Raw genomic sequence first — 20112 nt, forward strand, 5'->3', positions numbered from 1 at the left:
GATGTTTTCCAGACATGGTTTATGCCATAGCTGCAGAGTACTTCTATATATTCTTACATAACTGATTTAGGTTTTGGGTTTTTTTGTTTTTTTACTCCTCTCCCCCCGACCTTTTAAATAAATTTTATTTATTTATTTGGCAGAGAGAGAGCACAAGCAGGCAGAGTAGCAAGTAGAGGGAGAAGGAGAAGCAGGCTCCCTGCTGAGCAAGGAGCGCAACGTGGGGCTCCATCACAGGACCCCGGGATCATGACCTAAGCTGATAGCAGTGGCTTAATCAACTGAGCCACCCAGGTGCCCCTCCCCACCTTTTTTAAAGGTTTTTTTGTTTTTGGTTTTTTTTTGAGTAATCTCTATAGCCATGTGGGGCTTGAACTCATGACAATGAGATCAAGAGTCTGTCCTCCACTGACCTAGCCAGCCAGATGCCTCCCTATCTCCGTGTTTTTAACTGAAAGAAATCCTTTTTCTATCATCCTTATTGCTATTACTTATAATATTACTATTGAAGTGTTCAGTGTTATTGTTGAACCACCTCAAGTTACCTAGTGTAAAAGTGATGTCATCTGGGGTGATAAACTCCCCCATCCTCACTTTCTTAAAAAAAATATTTATTTATTTCAGAGAGAGAGAGTGCACAAGTGGGAGGGAGACAGGCCAAGGCAGAGGAAGAAGCAGACTCCAACTTGATCCCAGGACCCTGGGATCGTGACCTGATCTGAAAGCAGACGCTTAACTGACTGAGCCACCCACGGGCCCCTCCATCCTCCCTTTAAAAAGAAAGCTGTTAAAATGAAGTTGTCCACAATAAAAACTGTGTGAGAGAGAGTGTGTGTATGTGTGTGTATGTGTGTGTGTGACTTAGGAAATGGTGTATGAATGAGAGGGTGTGAAAATGTTTGTGTTGATTTCAGGTGACTTAAAAACAAAACAAAACTGCTTACTTGGGATATGATTCATATACCATACAGTATGCCCTTTTTAAGTGTAAAATACAATAGCTGTTAGTATACTCACAGAGTTGTGCATCTATCACCGCAATTAATTTTACAACATCTTCATTATCTTAAAGAGAGATTCTCTCCCCTTAAGTCCTCAATGCTACCATACCTCCCAAAGGTGATTTTTATTTTACTTTCTTCTTTTGCTTTTCTCTAGTATTTGAATCTTTCAGTGTGACCATGTATTATTTATGCCACCAGGGGAATAAAAAACGTTCTTCTGATTGTGCACGCAAATTTTTTAAAGGTTTCTCCTTTCCCCTGTATGGGTGCCCTACTTTGCACAGGGATTTTAACCTGAGGACTGTGTGGACTCCTAGAAGGCCCATGTCTAGGTTTATAGGCGGAGTGTTTGTGTGTGTATGTGCCTTTATCAGGGGAGAAGGGGCTCTTTGGGTGAGATTTATAGTAGCTCTGCCTGGTTTCCGTATGAAACTACAGTTTAAGCCCTGCATGTCATGGTTACTGACTTGACAACGGACACTTTCTAAGCAAGTCCTAGCCTGGAGTGCCTGTCACAGAGACTCGCCTAATCCTCTCATCAGGGCTTGTGCTAGGCTTAACACAGGAAAAAAGGAGCAATTTCATTAGCATTCGTGTCTCACCTGTGTCACTGCTTGGTGCCCAAAGCGCAGAGCAAGTCTCCTAGCCCTGAGACACTGGAGAACGGGAAAGATCAGCCCTGTCTTGTTGGAGCTGCAGGCCAGGTGACAACTCCCCGGGGAGGCTTTGGCTCCCTCAGATGAAGGAGAACCTGACGCATCAGTCCGCTCTGCTGATTCTGCATCTTCTCTCCGCATGTGCTTGGGGTGAAATGTCGGTAGAAAACTTTGGCAAAAATGAGTCTGCAGTTTAGTTTGTACTCCTCCCACCAGGACCACCCATCTTGGGGTCTTTAGGCGATGTAAAGAGTTTTCTTTTCTTTTTTTTTTCTTTTTTTTTTTTTAAAGATTTATTTATTTATTTGATAGAGAGAGATCACAAGTAGACAGAGAGGCAGGCAGAGAGAGAGAGGGAAGCAGGCTCCCCGCTGAGCAGAGAGCCCGACGCAGGACTCGATCCCAGGACCCTGAGATCATGACCCAAGCCGAAGGCTGCGGCTTAACCCACTGAGCCACCCAGGCGCCCCAAGAGTTTTATTTTCTTATCAAGAGTCAGCTAAAAGAGAACTACTCACTATTTTATGGGAAATTGGAAGGCCCTTTTTTCTTTTTTACCGGTAAATGTTTGATACCGTAAAGAGAATGTTGGGACACCCAGGTGGCTCAGTTGGTTAAACGTCTGCCTTTCAGCTCAGGTCATGATCCCCGGGTCCTGGGATTGAGTCCCAAGCCCGGGGTGGGGGTGGGGGGGTGGGGAGGGTGTCCCTGCTCAGCAGGGAGCCTGCTTCTCCTTCTGCCTTTGCCTGCCACTCTCCTCCCCCGCACCCTGCTTGTGCTCTCTTGCTCTGTCCTGTGCTCTCTCTCTCTCAAATAAAAATCTTTAAAAAATAAAGAGAATGTTAATGTCCTTTTTTACTCTTGGAAAGTTACATAAAGAGAATTAAAGGAATGATATCCTGCTTCTTTAGTTCTCACCCTGGAACAGCTGAAATGTGGGTTTCTTGGAATGCGTAAGGCAGTGATTACCCCGAAAGCAGAGGTAATTGCTATTTTCCTGTCCTTCCTTCCTCACTTCTGCCTTCAGCCAGTATTCAGGCAGCTTTGTTCGTGTTTCTGCACATAGAACAGAACCCTTGATGGTGGCGGCTTCTGGAGGCTCCGTTTTCCTCCGTTCTCTTCCTTACCCCTTCCTCTCTATCGCCCACGGGAGTTTGATAGAGGCAGCTCTGACAAGGTGGACTCTAAGCTTTTGAGGGATATTTTGGATTTTGCGCATTTGGGGAGGGTAGAATAAGATGATCTAGGGGGCTTGCAGTATCGAGTAGAATGGAGGTGTTTGAGGATTACTGGTTAAAAACTGGAACTCCTGAAAATCCAAGTTCCCAATTTCCTTTTGTACAGCTCCTCAATTACCACTAATGTCAGCAGCATCTCCAGTTAGAATCGTTTGTGAATTTCATTAACATCACTCACCTCCCTTTGTGACAGGCTAAATAAAGATACTGAGTAGGAATGAAGCAGTCCCTATGAAGCCCCACTAGACTCACTAGAGTCTAGAGAATTCTGGCTTTCTTTTATGGGATGCAGAGTGCAGAGTGCCTCTCTTTCCTCTGACCTTGGAGCTCAGTAAAAAATATATTTTATGGAGTAAGGCCGTTTCATATACTTGAAAGTATAAGGTCCGCTATCTTTGGGGTTAGGATTTGCAAAGCTAGTATTATTCCAGCAGTTACTTTCTCCCCGGCACTGCTGCTGGGGGCCCCATAGCATAGCCGAGTGCAGATTCGTACTTCTGCTCTGCCATGTGCCAAATATCATGGGTCATATTTTTCACCCATCTGTTCCTTAGCTTCTCCTTTCATAAAATTAGGGATAATAATAACACCTACTTGAAAGGACTCTTGGGAGCATTAAATGGATGAATGCATTAAAATTGCTTAGAACAGTCTGGCATGTTGAAAACACTCAGTAAATATTCGGAATGTTACTACCGTCTTTGCTATTAGGTATTTGTTTATTATAATAATAATTTGTGATCCACCTGGTTTCCAGCAAGTATAGTTAACTATGAGCAAATAGAGATGCACTCCTTTTAACATTTCCCCTCAAAAACGGGAAATAGAGAACAATTTAAGCAAAACACATTGGCATTATTTTAGTATTTGAATTTATTATTTAAAGATTTATTGATTTATTAGAGCAAGCAAGAGCATGGAGGGTAGAGGGAGAGAGAGTCTTAAGCAGACTCCATGCTGAGCCTGACATGCGGCTCGATCTCACGGCCCTGAGATCACGACCTGAGCCGAATGATTAACTGGCTACACCACCCAGGCACACTTCGAATGTATTATTTCGATCCTGACTTAAAGAGATAAACCCTAGGTATGGCTCTCCCAGATCTTTAGCTGTTAACTGTGACAGTTTATTAGTCTAACCCTGTTTTTTCTTCAGGCCTGGATAACACTCACTCATATTGAATCTTTATACATTTGTTGGGGCTTGTCCACACTTAGCACAGCTTTGGAGCTGTAGAGAAACTTAACGTCAAATTGGCATCTAGACATTGCCATTTACTGTAATTACAAAGACAGACCGGCCATCCAGTTGAATTCCCCACACTTCCTTGATTTAATAACCAACTTCCCCAGTTTGTGCAACTTCCTGGATTCTTGGAGCTGAAATTATTGTTGGCTTTCATCATAATGAAAGGTCTCAAGTGTAACAACTGAAGAACCCTGCTAAGGAAGGGTATTTTCCTTCTCTTCAGGTTTTAGCCTTTCGTATCTTTGTGTCATCAAGCGCAAGAGAGGACAGGTACAGATCAGTGATGATTTTTTTGTAATCAAAGGAAAAGTCTCCTGTGCCTGACCTCTTCTCTTACGCATCAGTGTTCTTTCACTGTGCTTCCTCTGTACGTTAATATGCTTTTTATCTTCTTTCTAGTTTTTAAAATAAACTTACTTTCATTAATTACTTTGAACATAGTTTGTAATGAGTCAAAAAGCTTATCTCCTGCCCTGCTTCTTCCCCCTCACAGTTCCAGTCCCCAAAGATAACCATTCCTTTCCCACCCCTTTTTAAATAGTTTCTTCTAGTGATTACCTTCCCATTTATAAATAGAATGTTCACACATATTTCTTTTTTTTCCTTTAAAGATTTTATTTTATTTTATTTTATTTTTAAAGATTTTATTTATTTATCTGACAGAGATCACAAGCAGGCAGAGAGGCAGGCAGAGAGAGAGAGAGAGAGAGAGAGAGAGAGGGAAGCAGGCTCCCCACTGAGCAGAGAGCCCGACGAGGGGCTCGATCCCAGGACCCTGAGATCATGACCTGAGCCGAAGGCAAAGGCTTTAACCCACTGAGCCACCCAGGCGCCCCTAAAGGTTTTATTTTTAAGTAATCTCTATACCAACATGGGGCTCGCACCTACAACCCTGAGATCCAGAGTCACAAGCTCCTCTGATTGAGCCAGCCAGGCATCCCATATTTCTCTTGATTTAAAAAACTTTGGGCATTATCTACTCATTTTCAGTATGTTGGATGAGGATTTAACACATGCACACATTTACACACACATGCACACCCGTGTCCTTCCCCTCCTGCCATTTCTGCATCGATTTTTGGCTACCTCATTAGGCTGTATTTACTGTTGACTATTTGGGTATTACTCATTGCTGAGCCTAGTTCAGTCTTCCTTATCCTTTTGTTTAGTTTTCTATGTAATTATTGCTCACTTCTTCCAAATGATTTCACAGCCATATTGAATATGTGTCATTATGTTGTTCCATCTTCGTTCTCTTTACACAGACTCAGCCTTTGACACCTGTCCTGTTCTCTTTATTCTTGTCTTTGGGTTTATACCCTTTTTACTCCTCAGTTGTTACTTTCGTAGTTCAAGAGGAAGAAAATAGAAACATTTGTGGTCATTCTACAACACTTGATTGCAAATTCTTTTTACATTCTTGGCTCTAAAAGAGGCTGGTCTATCTTAAAAGACCATGTCCCTTATCACAGACTTTTTTCAACTTACATTTTTAGAATTTATATTTGATAGATAATACATCACATGGTTCAAAGTTCAAAAGGTACAAAAAGATACAGAATAAAAACTTTCTTCTCTCATATCTTTCCCCATTTCCCTCCCCAGAAACAACCAATATCATGAGTTTCTTGTGTATCCTTCCAGAAATATTTTATGAGTGTTTTTCCCTTTTGTACAGAAATAGTTGAATTCTGTACACATAGTTTGTCACTTTGCGTTCTACCTAACAGTAGATCTTAGAATGTATTCCATAACAGTTCTTAAAAAGCTTCTTAATTTTTTTATGGATACATTCTATCCCATTATTTGACTGACTACAACTTAATCAGTCCTCTATTGATAAATATTTAATTTGTTTCCAGTCTTTTCTTTACCAGTAGTACTACAGCGATGATTTTGTATGTAAATAATTTTCTGTTTGTGCTAGTATAGCTGCTAGGACAAATTCCTAGAGTTTCTGGCTTAACATAGAACTTAGAATTTTAGCAAAATATATTTTCTTAAACATGTTAGGTTTTGTGAAATGTCAAGTAGTTGACCTTTTTCCCCATCCAGATAAAAAAATCCTTTGCTGTCTGTCCACCCTCACCCTACAGGGGCAACCAAAATAGATTTGAATGCAAAAGGAAGGTGATACTTTGTTTGTGGCACCAGATTTCCCTTTATATTTAAGATGAGCTATATTATTTTCTCCTTTTTTCTTCTATTCTAGAAACCCAAATGGATAGATATGAAAAAGCTTTTATATTTGTTTAATAATAACTTTTTGGGATATATTTCACATACTATCCAATTCACTCATTTAAAGTGTACAATTCAGTGGTTTTAGTATGCTCACAGAGTATGTGCCCATTACCACAATAGATTTTGGAAGGTTTTTATTGCTCCAGAAAGAAACTCCACATCCATTAGCAGTCACTCCCTATTTCCTCCTACTTCCTATAGCCCTAAGTAACCATTAACTCTACTTTCTGTCTATTCTGATTTGCCTATTCTGGGCATTTCATGTAAATGGAATCACGCAATATGTGGGGTTTTGTGTTTCTTACAGTTTTGTCAGCAGAAATATCTGAGAAGTTTGAGGGAGTAGGTGGTTTTCCAGGTTGATGTGGGTATTTTGGGAGGTAGGTTGTTACGTGCCCGGGAGAATAAGGCAGGTTAATTTTAAAATGGAGATTGGCTTAGCAGGTTCTTGGGATAGGGCCAGTCAGTAAAGACTTAAACTAGAAAAGAGTTATCTTTCCTGCAATGCAAGACCATTGTGAAGGTAAGACTACACCTAGGCTCCTTTTACTGCTGAAGGTCTGCAGAATCACTGAACACCTTGCTGAGGAATCATCTTGAAGTCAACACTGTTGGGATTAGAATACATTTCCAGCTTTGCGAAGAAGGTCTTTTGGGGAGACAAATGGTTGTTTTATAAAGTTGTCAGTCTCTATTTTGATGCATAATGTGCTTTTATTAATATTTTTTTCACTTGAGTTAATTTGCCTATATCCTATGCTGTGCCTGAAAATCCAGATCAGAATGTTTTCATGAACCTTGGCCATTTTAGGTTCACCTTTACTTTCTGTGTAACTTATCTGTTATGCCACATCTTGAAATACGTAGTCATTTTCCTGTGATCAGAGCAGGAACAGGGATTTCTCACACAGTCATTTGGTTCTTTTTGCCAAAGGAATTGATGTGTCATGTTTCCTTGAAGCCTGTGCTGACCCGGAAATTACCGCACTTTTAAATTACAGAGGAGTTATCAAGTGCGAGGGATCAAGGGTCATGTGAAGGTTATGGCCCTGCTTCCTCATTGTCAAAATTCATTTTCAAATAAGAAGCAAAAACAGCCGCACAAAATTTCATCTCTTTAATTGTTACACAGTCTTAACCATCGTATGTGATTCTCTTTGCTGCTTTGGTGTAAGAGTAAGGCGGGAGCTGCCCTTGTCCTCTAGGGATTTATAAACTCCTAGGTAGCAACTGTGTCCTAGAAGGTAAAACTCAAACAGTGAGAGGGCCATCAAGAAGATAAACAATCGCTAACACGGGACTGTGGGAAGCAAGGAAACTGGGCTTTGCTATTGGCAACCTTTTAATGCAGGAGTGGAAGAATTTAAAGCTCCCTAGTGGAATGAAAAGTTTGGCATTATAGGAAAAGTACGTAAGTGAGTAAAAATTTCAAAAAATTTTTTTAAACTGAAGAAGAATGTGTTAGGATTCCTTTGGATGAAAAAAAAAATCAAACTGGCATATACATAAAAGGATATTTTTTTGATTCATGTATGCAGAGAGTTTAGTGGGTGGAAATAGAGTTGGATCCAGAGGTTCAAAGCGTGACATCAGGTCTCTTCCCTTTTTCCTTCCCTCTCTTGGCTTGACCCTCTTCTGTGTCGACTTTATTTTTGGGTGGGTTTTCTCCCCATAGTGGTCACAGGCAGCTCCAGGCTAATAATTTCAGCAGGGGAGTGGGGAAAAAGAGCTTCTCTTTCCCAGTAGTTCCAATGTGAGCTCCAGAATTGAGTCTCATTGCCCAGTCCTGAGCCCCTCATTGCGTGGGCATGGGATGGAATGTCCTAACTGGCCAGCCTGGGATAAGAGTTTACACATGGAAGGGGAGAAAGCTGGTAGTTAGCTCCACTTACACCACAGAGACTAAGGATAGGAAAGAGATAGTTCCCAAGGGACCACCAGGTTTTGCTAGCAGAAGACAGAGTAGATGCTGTGTGCAACCAAAATGTATGTCTGCTACAGAAAAGAAATCAAGAGCTCATTTGGTTTTGACGTATATAGCAGGATATGTTGTGAGAAGTAAATAACTATTTTCTGCTAAAGATTAATGAGAGAAAATAGGCATCAATGACAGTAGGAGGGACTTAGAATTAAATGTTTTTCAGAAAAGCTAGATATAGATCAAAGTTTTATAAACCAAATCCCATTTTCCCACCAATCTCCATTATAAAATCACAGCTATATTCCGAAAAGCAAACAAATCTGCCAGATTTCTGACTTGGGAACTTCTGATGAGAAGTAGTTCTGATTGCCATAGATCTCTGATATACACCAGGCCTTGCAGTTGTCAGTGATACGATGGCTGCCAGAACGCCAGTTACCAACTACTGATTCACTTTTGCTTTGCGCTTTTTGGAAGATTTGGAAGCTATTTCCTTTCTCTCCCTTAGTAAACAATTTATTTATCTTTCTGTTAGCCACAGACATTCTCCCCATGCAAAATATCTTTAACTCCACCTTGGACCTCCAAGAACTTCCCCATCATTTTGCATTATGGAACTAACTACAAGTGCACGGTCACATTGTGCCAACAGGGTAACTGTCTAATTCAGGTTCTGCCATAGTCTGAAACTTCCTTAAGAGCAGAGCTTCTGCTTATATAAAATTGGAGGCCACATAAAGGAAGATGTGGCTTAGGACCACATGCAGGGACTTTCCAGGCTTTTTGGAAGCAATGAAAAGATAGGGGTGGGGAAGGTAAAAAAGAGGCAGACAGGTGCAGCCCTCACCAGGTGTACTGCCTTTGTGCCTATCTGAGTCATAATACAATGGAATCACAACCTATAACATAGAAAATAGGGGCGCCTGGGTGGCTCAGTTGGTTAAACATCCAACTCTTGTTATCAGCACAGATCATGATCCCGGGGTTCTGAGATCCGGGCCAGCGTCCATCTGGCTCTGCGCTCAGCAGGGAGTCTGCTTCAGGATTCTGTCTCTCCCTCTGCCCCTCTTCTCTCTCTCTTACTCTCTCTCTCAAATAAATAAATAAATCTTTTTTTTTAATAAAGATTTTATTTATTTGACAGACAGAGATCACAAGTAGGCAGAGAGCGAGAAAGAGGAGGAAGCAGGTTCCCTGCCAAGCAGAGAGTCCGATGCAGGGCTCGATCCCAGGACCCTGGGATCATGACCTGAGCTGAAGGCAGGAGGTTTAACCCACTGAGCCACCCAGGTGCCCCATCAAATAAATAAATAAATCTTAAAAAAAAAAAAAAAAAAAGAAAAAAGAAAATAGTATGTAGACTTTGCCTGCATGAGTGTCAAGTTAAAATGGGAGATTGGGGCGCCTGGGTGGCTCAGTAGGTTAAGTCTCTGCCTTCGGCTCAGGTCTGATCTCAGGGTCCTGGGATGGAGCCCCGCATTGGAGTCTCTACTCGGCAGGGAGCCTGCTTCCCTCCCCCCGGCCCCCCCCCCCCCGCCTGCCTCTCTGTCTGCTTGTGATCTCTCTCTCTCTCTCTCTCTGTCAAATAAATAAATAGAACCTTTAAAAAAATAAAATGGGAGATTGGTAAATTCAGATGAAAAATGATTAAGGATTTTTTTTAATTTAATTTTATTTTTTCAGTGTTCCAAGATTCATTGTTTATGCACCACACCCAGTGCTTCATGCAATACATGCCCTCCTTAATGCCCACCACCAGGCTCACCCATCCCCTCACCCCTCCTCTCTTTAGCATTTCTATTACTCCTTCCCTGTCTTCTCTTGCTTAATTCCTGAGATTTCTATCAGGACTATACCTTTGAGCCTTTTTATGAATTCATTGAACAAGTACATACTGAGTAGAACAGTAGGTACTGAGCACCTGCTATGTGTTGGCACTCTTCTAGACATTGAGGCTACAGCAGAGAACAACAAAAAACAATCTGTAACTTTGTAAAGTTTACATTCTAAGGAGGAGAGCAGTCAGTAAATAAACACGTACTGTTAGATACCATGCCAGGTAATAATAGGTGCTGTGAAGAAAAGTGAAGCAGGGTGAAGGGGATTTTAAAGATTGGTCGGGGAAGGAGGCTGCTGTGTTCTATGTTCTATGTGATAAGTGTGATAACTTGAACAGAGACATGATGGGGTTCGGGGAGCAAGCTGTAAGCCTGCCTGGAGGAGGAGCAGCCTAGGCAGAGGGGATGCCAGGGAAGATCATGGGCCCAAAGCAACTTGATCTACTCCAAGAACAGTGAGGAGACCAGAATTGCTGAGGGCGGTGAGCAAGGGAGAATATATGGTAAAAGATGAGGTCAGAGAGTGAACAAAGGCAGGTGGCGGTGGGGGGTTGCTCATATTCAGGGTAGAAGGGAAACCACTGAGGGCTTTGCAGAAGAATGTTGGGGCCTGACTTGTTTTAACCAGGCGGTTCCAACTGCAATGAGGGCATAGGGTAAAACACAGAGACTCTTGGGGAAGAAAAGAAAAGCAGCAGGCCGCAAATAATGGACCAGAGTAGTTGAAGTAGAGGTGGTAAAAGGAAGCATTTTCCCCCTGCATGTATTTTGAAACCTGTATTTCCTCCCCTTGTTTGTTTTTCTTTTCTTCTTCCTTACTATTCTTTAGAAGTGTATAATGTGTTCCACCCAAGTAACAGAACTTGTATTAGTATAGTTTTGAGACCAAGGTCTTTATTTCTGATTCTATCTTAAGTCTTTTTTTTTTTTTAAAGATTTTATTTATTTATCTATTTGACAGTGATCACAAGTAGGCAGAGAGGCAGGCAGAGAGAGAGAGGAGGAAGCAGGCTCCCCACTGAGCAGAGAGCCTGATGCGGGGCTCGATCCTAGGACCCTGAGATCATGACCTGAGCTGAAGGCAGAGGCTTTAACCCACTGAGCCACCCAGGCACCCCTCTATCTTAGGTCTTATCTCCCCTCCTCTCTCCACCCCTGTGAAGTTTGCTCAATATGGGGCGGGGCTCAGATCCTTACCTAACTCGGAGGTACCAACTTGATGGCAGAAGGGATCAGCAAGTACAACAGTCCCCACTTACCTGCAGTTCTGCTTTCCACAACCCACAGTCTCAGTTACCTGAGGTCACCTGTGGTCTGGAAGCAGATAAGCCTCCTTCTGACTGACTTACCACGAGAAGGTCGGTTGTAACCTAACACTCTGTCACAATGCCTCTGTCATCCGCCTCAGTTCATCTCATCGTGGAGGCATTTTATTATCTCACGTCAGCACAAGAAGGGTGTGTAGAGTACAATAAGATATTCTGAGAGTGAGAAAGATCCCATTCACATATAGTTGTTCAATTTTGTTATTAGTTATTGTTGTTAATCTCTTACTGTGTCTCATTTATAAATTAAACTTGGTCATAGGTAGGTATGTATGGAAAGAAACAAAGAATATAGAGTGTTTGGAGCTATCTACAGTTTCAGGCATCCACTGGGAGTCTTGGAACGTATTCCCTGCAGATAAGGCGGGGGTCTATTACTGTCCTTGGAATATGGACTCAAGAGCAGGACCTTCCCCATTTCTCATCAGGGAACTCAGCCATAAGCATGGGTCTCCACTGATCATGCCCAGAATCCTCTGAAGATATTTCCTTGTGGAAATTACTCTCCTCGTTGACAGTTGTATGGAGAGTACTCATATTGGAACAGAGAACTGCCGCAGAGACAGGAAGTGCTACCGTGCTTTGGCTGCTATGTTGGCAGGGATGATGGTAGTCAGAGAACCTTGGAGTCTCAGACTTGGAGGGCTCCCTAGAGGGTATTTAATCCAGTTTTCTCCTGCTGCTGTGTGAATTCCTGCCACAGTATGTAATCATCTAGCCTCTGCTTTTAGACTCTAGCATCCATAAATCACAGAATCAGTGTTGGAAATGATCTTAGAGCTCATATAGGACTGAGACCAGAAAAATCCAGTAGTCTGAACTCCCAGACCGATGTTCTTCACACTCACTATGTTGTCATTCCAAATAAAGGGCGGCTCTTCCTGGTAGAATTGCAGGGATGGGTTTAAGTGTCTCCGTGTTCATCCCATCAGAGGCTGTCTGGGTTTATATGCCTTCCAACTTTAAATCATAACGAATCCTTTCTTTTTATTTTTAATCCCAGGGGTTGCCTTGCTCTCAGATGCATACCCTGAGAAAATCTTGCTTGGCCTGTTGGCTCAGTATGACAGTGATAAAGACAAGCACACAGCGGAGACCAGAATGAAAGTTGGGGAAGTCCTGATGCGAATTGTCAGAGCCTTAGGTGAGTTTTCCGTCATCTGGAAAAGGGAGGGGGCAGCGTGGCTTTTGAACCCAACTCTGTGTACCTTGGAGGTTTCTTCTGCTCGCTTGGTGAGGATAGTTTCAGGGACGAGATGAACTACTTCCTGTTCAGGGATTTAGCAAATGTCCACATGCCTATCAAGGGATTTGCAGCTGTAGTGCCCATCTTCCTACCACTGCTTGGTCTCCTCTCCTGAGCTATGTTGGGACCTGACTTTCACTGGAGTTGGAATGAGAAGTTTCACACTTGCTGAGCAGCAGCGAGCATAAAAAGAAGAGGAATGTCAGACAGGGAAGGAATAGTGCTAACTCTTGTTGAATGGCTGCTGTGTGCTAGTTTGTCTGCCTATAAAATCCATCTAATATTCCCAACAGATCGTGTAGAGAGGCTGTTGTTAGACCCATTTTATAGATGAGAAAATTGTGTACAGAGACCTTCAGCAGTGTGTCCAAGACTCATTCAGCTGCTAACTAAAGTGGTGTCAAGATTCGAACCCACCAACTCAAAGGAAGTTGCTCCAGACTACATAAACTGAGAGTAGTAAGTAAGAGTATGAGCTCTTGAGACAGTACCTGGGTTCAAATCCCAAATGGCTGCTGTTGGCCATGTGACCATGGGAACATTTCTTAACCTCTTGGTGCCTCAGTGTCCTAGGATAGAGTGTGAAGATATTAATAGCACTTCCCTCATATGGCTTTTTGTAAGGATTAAATAAGGTAATATTTAGAATAGTATTGGGTGTACTGTATAGGCTCAGTAAATTTTTATCTTTTGCTAAGAAGAAAGATTGCTCTCTTATATTTTTTTTAAAGATTTTGAGAGAGTGTGAGCACACAAGCAGGGGGAGGGGCAGAGGAAGAGGGAGAAGCAGACACCCCGCTGAGCAGGGAGCCCAATGCATTGGAGGCTTGGTCCCAGTAACTTCACATGTCCCTATAATTAGCCCTATTTCCAAAACAGTCTTCTGGCATTTCAAAGCGAACTCCATCAATTCTCAAAGTTCTAATGTTTCTGTAGCCTATATTTCCAAGCAGCCAGCCATAAGACATTGCCTTAACTTTAACTGCTAATTTCTTTTTTTTTTTTTTTTTAAAGATTTTATTTATTTATTTGACAGAGAGAGATCACAAGCAGGCAGAGAGAGAGGAGGAAGCAGGCTCCCTGCTGAGCAGAGAGCCCGATGCGGGGTTCGATCCCAGGACCCTGAGATCATGACCTGAGCCGAAGGCAGCAGCTTAACTCACTGAGCCACCCAGGCGCCCCTCTTTTTTTTTTTTTTAATTATTTTTTTAAATTTTTAAAAATTTTTAAAATTTTTTATTTTTTGTAAATATATAATGTATTTTTAGCCTCAGGGGTACAGGTCTGTGAATCGCCAGGTTTACACACTTCACAGCACTCACCATAGTGCATACCCTCCCCAATGTCCATAACCCCACCACCCTCTCCCGACTACCCTCCCCCCAGCAACCCTCAGTTTGTTTTGTGAGATTAAGAGTCTCTTATGGTTTGTCTCCCTTCCGATCCCATCTTGTTTCATTTATTCTTTTAACTGCTAATTTCTAATTCACATTACCAACGTGTCCAAGTGCATAGGTGAGGTGGTGTGTTGAAATCCCTTAAGTGCAAATTAAAGCCCGCTTTTACAACACAGCCAGTATACTTAGTTTACTAGTGATGTGGAAATCCTTGCAAACAGCCACTCTGTAAGACTTCCCCCAAAAGTACCCTAGTTTCATTGGGCCAAGCTTTGCTCTCTTCCCACCTCCAGCTCTTCTTGGCAACAGCAGGGAATCCCAAAGAACAAGGCCCACAGTTGGGAGCCTGGCACAGGATCCTGCTGCTTTCTTTTGGCCTCATGTCTGGTTTCCTAACCGTGCCTACTTGTCTTCTTACCACTAGACAGTGGAGAAAAGCAGGAGCTTTTCTTCTTTCCATTTTTAAAAACCAAGCAATCACATAGACAGAGCAAAGTATATACAGTACACTCATGTCAATATAGAAAACTTCTAGTAACCCATAAAATTTCCTTTTGTCCTTTCCTAGTCTATACCTGCAGAGGTAAGCACTAATCTAACTTTTTTTTTTTTTAAGATTTTATTTATTTTTGACAGACAGAGATCACAAGTAGGCAGAGAGGCAGGCAGAGAGAGAGAGGAGAAAGCAGGCTCCCCAAGGAGCAGAGAGCCCGATGTGGGGCTCCATCCCAGGACCCTGGGATCATGACTTGAGCCAAAGGCAGAGACTTTAACCCACTGAGCCACCCAGGCGCCCACTATTCTGACTTTTTACCACCATCAGTTTCTTTAGATTGTTCTTGAACCTCATTTTAATGGAATTAAATCTCCATATTTATGGTATGCTAAGGGACCTAGACACTTGGATAAATTCAGTTCAAATCTGGAGGGTAAGAATACTTTCTGGGCATGATGTATACTGTATTTCCTGTTGTGTCACAGTAGGAGGCACATAATGTCTGCTTATCTCACTTTACTGATGGTGAGATTGATTAGTGGTGTTTCCAGTCAGGTACATCTGTTACAAACTTCCCCATCAACCTTCCTCCTTGTGGCTTTAAGTAACCATTGAAAATTATAGCCTAAATCAATTATTTCATAGGGGTTATTTTTTTTATACATTAAGAAACAGGTACAGAGAGGGTTACTAATTTGCCTAATGTCACACAGCTAATTTATGGTGGATCCAGAATTTGAACCCAGACAGTCTGACTCCAGACCCGGTCTCTTACTGAAAACACCATTGCATCCTGAACATTCTCCCATGTCATTAAGCATCTTTTTCCTGTCATTAACATGGACGTTTTCCACATCCTCTATAATTTTTAATGATTGCATGATATATCATTTGAATGTACCATAATTTTTTCAGCTGACCAACTTACAGTTTGTTCCAAGTTTTTGCTATTATGTATTACATTAAGGTGAATATTCTTTTTTTTTTTTTTAAGATTTTATTTATTTGACAGAGAGAGAGAGATCACAAGTAGGCAGAGAGGCAGGCAGAGAAAGAGAGGGGAGGAAGCAGGCTCCCTGCGGAGCAGAGAGCCCGATGCGGGGCTCGATCCCAGGACTCCGGGATCATGACCTGAGCCGAAGGCAGAGGCTTTAACCCACTGAGCCACCCAGGCGCCCCAAAGATGAATATTCTTGTAGCTAAACTTTGTGCAGATTCATGATCATTTCCAAGGAAGAATTTCTAAAAGAAGAACTTGTTAAAAGCATGTGCTTATTTATTTATTTATTAAAATTTTATTTTATTTTTTAAAAAATTGATTGATTTGACAGAGAGGCAGCGAGAGAGGGAACTCGAACATGGGGAGTAGAAGAGGGAGAGGCAGGCCCTATAGAGCAGGGAACCCAACATGGGGCTCGATCCCAGAGCCCTGTGGTCATAACCTGAGCTAAAGGCAGACGCTTAATAACTGAGCCACCCAGGCACCCCTAAAGACTTTAATAGAGAGGGAGAGAGAGAGAAAGCAAGCATCAGTGAGGGCAGAGGGGGAAGGAGAAGCAGACTCCCTGCTGAGCAGGGAGCTCGGATGCAGGGCTCGATGTCAGGACACTGGGATCATGACCTGAGCTGAAGGCAGATGCTCAACTGACTGAGCCACCCGGGTATCCCAAAAGCATGTGTATACTTTTAAAGGTATTTATTGCTGGGGCACCTGGGTGGCTCAGTGGGGTAAAGCCTCTGCCTTCAGCTCAGGTCATGATCCCAGGGTTCTGGGATCGAGCCCCGCATCGGGCTCTCTGCTTGGCGGGGAGCCTGCTTCCTCCTCTCTCTCTGCCTGCCCCTCTGCCTACTTGTGATCTCTGTCTGTCAAATAAATAAATAAAATCTTTTAAAAAAAATAAAGATATTTATTGCTAAGTTGTCTTTCAGGGAGATCATGCCCGTTTATTTATTTGTTTGTTTATTATTTAAAATTTTAATTGAGTATAGTTGACATACAATGTTACATTAGTTTCAAGCATACAACATAGTGATTTGACAAGTTTATGCATTATACTGTGCTCACCACACGTGTAACTACCATCTGCCACCGTATAACACTATTACAATATCATTGACTATATTCCTTATGCTGTGCCTTTTGTTCTTGTGATTTCCTCATTCCATAACTGGAAGCCTATACCCCCCACTCTCCCTCCCCCATTTTGCCCATCCCCCTGAGATTATGCCAGTCTCAATTTCAGTGTTTGAGAATATTTGTCTGTACCCTCATCAGTACTATATATGCTATGTTTTTTTTAATCAAACACATGTATATCAAGAAATGCTGTCTTGTTTTGATTTCCATTAATTCAGTTGATAAGGTTAAATGTTTTCTGTGTATTTATTGGCTAAATTGTGTGTTTGTGTGTGTGTGTGAATTATCTGGTTCTGTTCTTTTTTTTTTTTTTAAGATTTTATTTATTTATTTGACAGAGAGAGTTAGAGAGAGAGCACAAGCAGAGGGAGTGAGAGAAGCAGTCTTCCCGTTGAGCAAGGAGTCCGGTATGGGGCTCCATCCTAGGACTCTAGGATCATGACCCGAGCCAAAGGCAGATGCTTAACCAACTGAGCCACCCAGGCACCCCTCTCCATTTTTCTACTGCGGTATTGATTTTGTTATTTGATTTTTTTTTTTTTTAAGATTTTATTTATTTGTGAGAGAGAGAGAGCGAGAGAGGGTACACAAGCCACAGGGGAGCTGGAGAGGGAAAAGCAGGCTCCCCACCGACCAGGGAGCCCGATGTGGGGCTCGATCCCAGGACCCTGGGATCATGACCTGAGCTGAAGGCAGACGCTTAACGATTGAGCCACCCACGTGCCCCTGTTTTTTGATTTATAAAAGCTATATTTATTTAAAAATCAAGAACCACTGAAATTTATGTTGTGACTATTTGCTTTGGGTTGTTTACTTTTTAGTTTTGTTCATATTTTCTGTTTCATTTTGTTTTTGAAACACGAGCTTTTTATTTTGATGTAAGCAAATCTTTTTTTTTTTTAAAGATTTTATTTATTTATTTGACAGACAGAGATCACAAGTAGGCAGAGAGGCAGGCAGAGAGAGAGGAAGGGAAGCAGGCTCTCCGCTGAGCAGAGAGCCCGATGCGGGACTCGATCCCAGGACCCTGAGACCATGACCCGAGCCGAAGGCAGCGGCTTAACCCACTGAGCCACCCAGGCGCCCCAGCAAATCTTTTTCTGAATGAATTCTCTTTCATGTGTAAGGCTTTCTCAAATGAAGATTATATAAATATTAATCTATATATTTTAATTTCGGCTTTTCAGTGTAGGAAATGTCGTGGAAAGATTTTAGTTTAGTTTCTTTCATTTAAGGAACTAGTTGGTTTTTTATTGTACTTCCAGAAATTTAATCTTAACACATTGCTAAATTACCAGTCACTCCAAATGTTTCTCCATATATGGCCCAACATTGGTGTTGACAATAACCTGGGGACCATTAAATGTTAATGTACTTTTTAAAACTTCTTTTCAAAATATGACATTGAATTACTGTGCCCAAGATAATGAATTGGTAATTGGGACATTACTTGAAAAGTAGAATTAAAGTGAAGGGAATTGGATACATATGTGAGGGTATTTCCTTCTGAGACTGCCCTGAGCAATATCCCGGATCTGATGCAGACGACACGGCTTTCTCACATATGCCAGATGCAATATCTTCTTTCTCTTCAGCAGGGGCTGAACAAACATTACCCCATTCTTCTTTGTTCTTTAGCTTAGCGATTTTCAAATAGGGGAGTAGGGAAAGACTTTTGCCCCCTAGGAGACATTGGCAGTGTCTTGAGACCTTTTTAATTATTACAACCAGGGGCCTGGGGATGTTACTGGCATTTAATGACTATAAGCCAGGGGTGCTCAACGTCCTACTGTGTGCAGGACAGCCCCCTGCAGTGGAGAATGATCTGGCCCAGAATGTCGTCGGTAGGGCCCATTGTTGATACACCCAGTTGTAGGGCTCACATGGACCATTCTGTTTCTGCTTTATAACATTATCCGTGGGCGCCTGGGTGGCTCAGTGGGTTAAGCCGCTGCCTTCGGCACGGGTCATGATTTCAGGGTCCTAGGATCGAGTCTCGCATCGGGCTCTCTGCTCAGCGGGGAGCCTGCTTCCCTCTCTCTCTCTCTGCCTGCTTCTCTGTCTACTTGTGATCTCTCTCTGTCAAATAAATAAAATCTTTAAAAAAAAAAAAAAAAAACATTATCCGTGTGTGTTAGTTAGATCGAGGACTGCCACATATAATTACGCAGGTTGTTTACAGCCCTAAAAATTCCAAAAGGCATTATTGTAGGAGTGGTGTACCCTGGAGCTGTACAGTACTCAACCTGCACAGCCATCCTGGTGGCCCGAACTAGATTCTAGCGTCTCCTGTCTCAGCTACGTCTCACGTTTTAGGTTGCCATCTCATAGGAAAGAGTTGAAAGTTATTCATTCCTTTCTGTAATGTATTTATGCATCCTTTTGGATATGGGAACTTCTGCACATGGCTAATCTTATCTATATTATGCCAATCTTATGAGCATAAGTTTTAGTGATACCTTATTCTGATGTCTGCTGAATTTGGAAGTTGTCCTTCTTATAGCCTGTGGCCGGCCACCGTTGAGGTTATTATTTATGCCTCCTACCCTTTCTTGCCTTCCTTTGACATTTAATGGACCATAACATGAACTCAAATATATTTTTAAATTACCCCTTATGTTTAAGGAAGATTTTATATACTTTACCAATATTTATTTCATTATTCTAAGGAAAAAGAGAAAGAAAAATAGATGAAATTGCCTTTTATTTGTGTATGGCTCTCATTTGATTCCAAAGTTGGATCAGAGGTCCTTGACGGAAAAACAATTTCCACCTCTTCCCATAGTAATAGCCGAAGATTCTCTGAATTCTAACTTAATTTCCTGCTTTTTTCAAGTTCTAAATCATATAAATTCCTGGGTTATTTGGTAGCTCTTCCTCATGCTCAAAATTGTGTGTGTGTGTGCTTATCTTGAATATAATTTTTTTTCTTAATCTCGAGGGTAGGAGTATCAATGTAGTTCAGTTCAGAAACTTTTTTTAAAAGATTTAATTTATTTATTTATTTGGGAGACAGAGAGAGAGAGAGAGAGAACAACCGGAATTGGTGGGGAGAGGCAGAGGAAGAGGGAGAAGCAGGGGCTCCAGCCCAGAACCACGGCATCATGACCTGAGCCTAAGGCAGCCGTTTAACCGACTGAGCCACCCAGGCGCCCCTCAGAAACATTTTTTGATGAGCTTCTGAATGGCACGTTCCTTACCTGGGGCTAGAAATAGGGACGTGAAAAAGCCACAGTCTCTTCCTGCATGGGGCTTATAGTTTAGAAGGAGAGAATATCTCATACACAGATATCTATAAGGTGACCTGCTGGTGAAGGGGATTGTGAGAGCAGAGGGGAAATGGTCTTTGTCCTTTCTCTTC

General features: G+C 42.0%; 1 protein-coding gene across 1 annotated transcript in view; it reads left to right on the top strand.

Moving 5' to 3' along the window:
• LOC111153063 (transport and golgi organization 6 homolog) overlaps nucleotides 1-20112 on the top strand; it is a 197320-nt gene that overhangs the window by 107554 nt on the left and 69654 nt on the right. Inside the window, exon 15 of the mRNA XM_022511863.1 lies at nucleotides 12479-12619. Coding sequence (XP_022367571.1) covers nucleotides 12479-12619 — 141 coding nt within the window. The remainder of the gene's footprint in view (nucleotides 1-12478; nucleotides 12620-20112) is intronic.

Source organism: Enhydra lutris, unplaced genomic scaffold (assembly GCF_002288905.1).
Source record: "Enhydra lutris kenyoni isolate GAN:26980312 unplaced genomic scaffold, ASM228890v2 scaffoldscaffold30, whole genome shotgun sequence".
Classification (NCBI taxonomy): Eukaryota; Metazoa; Chordata; class Mammalia; order Carnivora; family Mustelidae; genus Enhydra; species Enhydra lutris.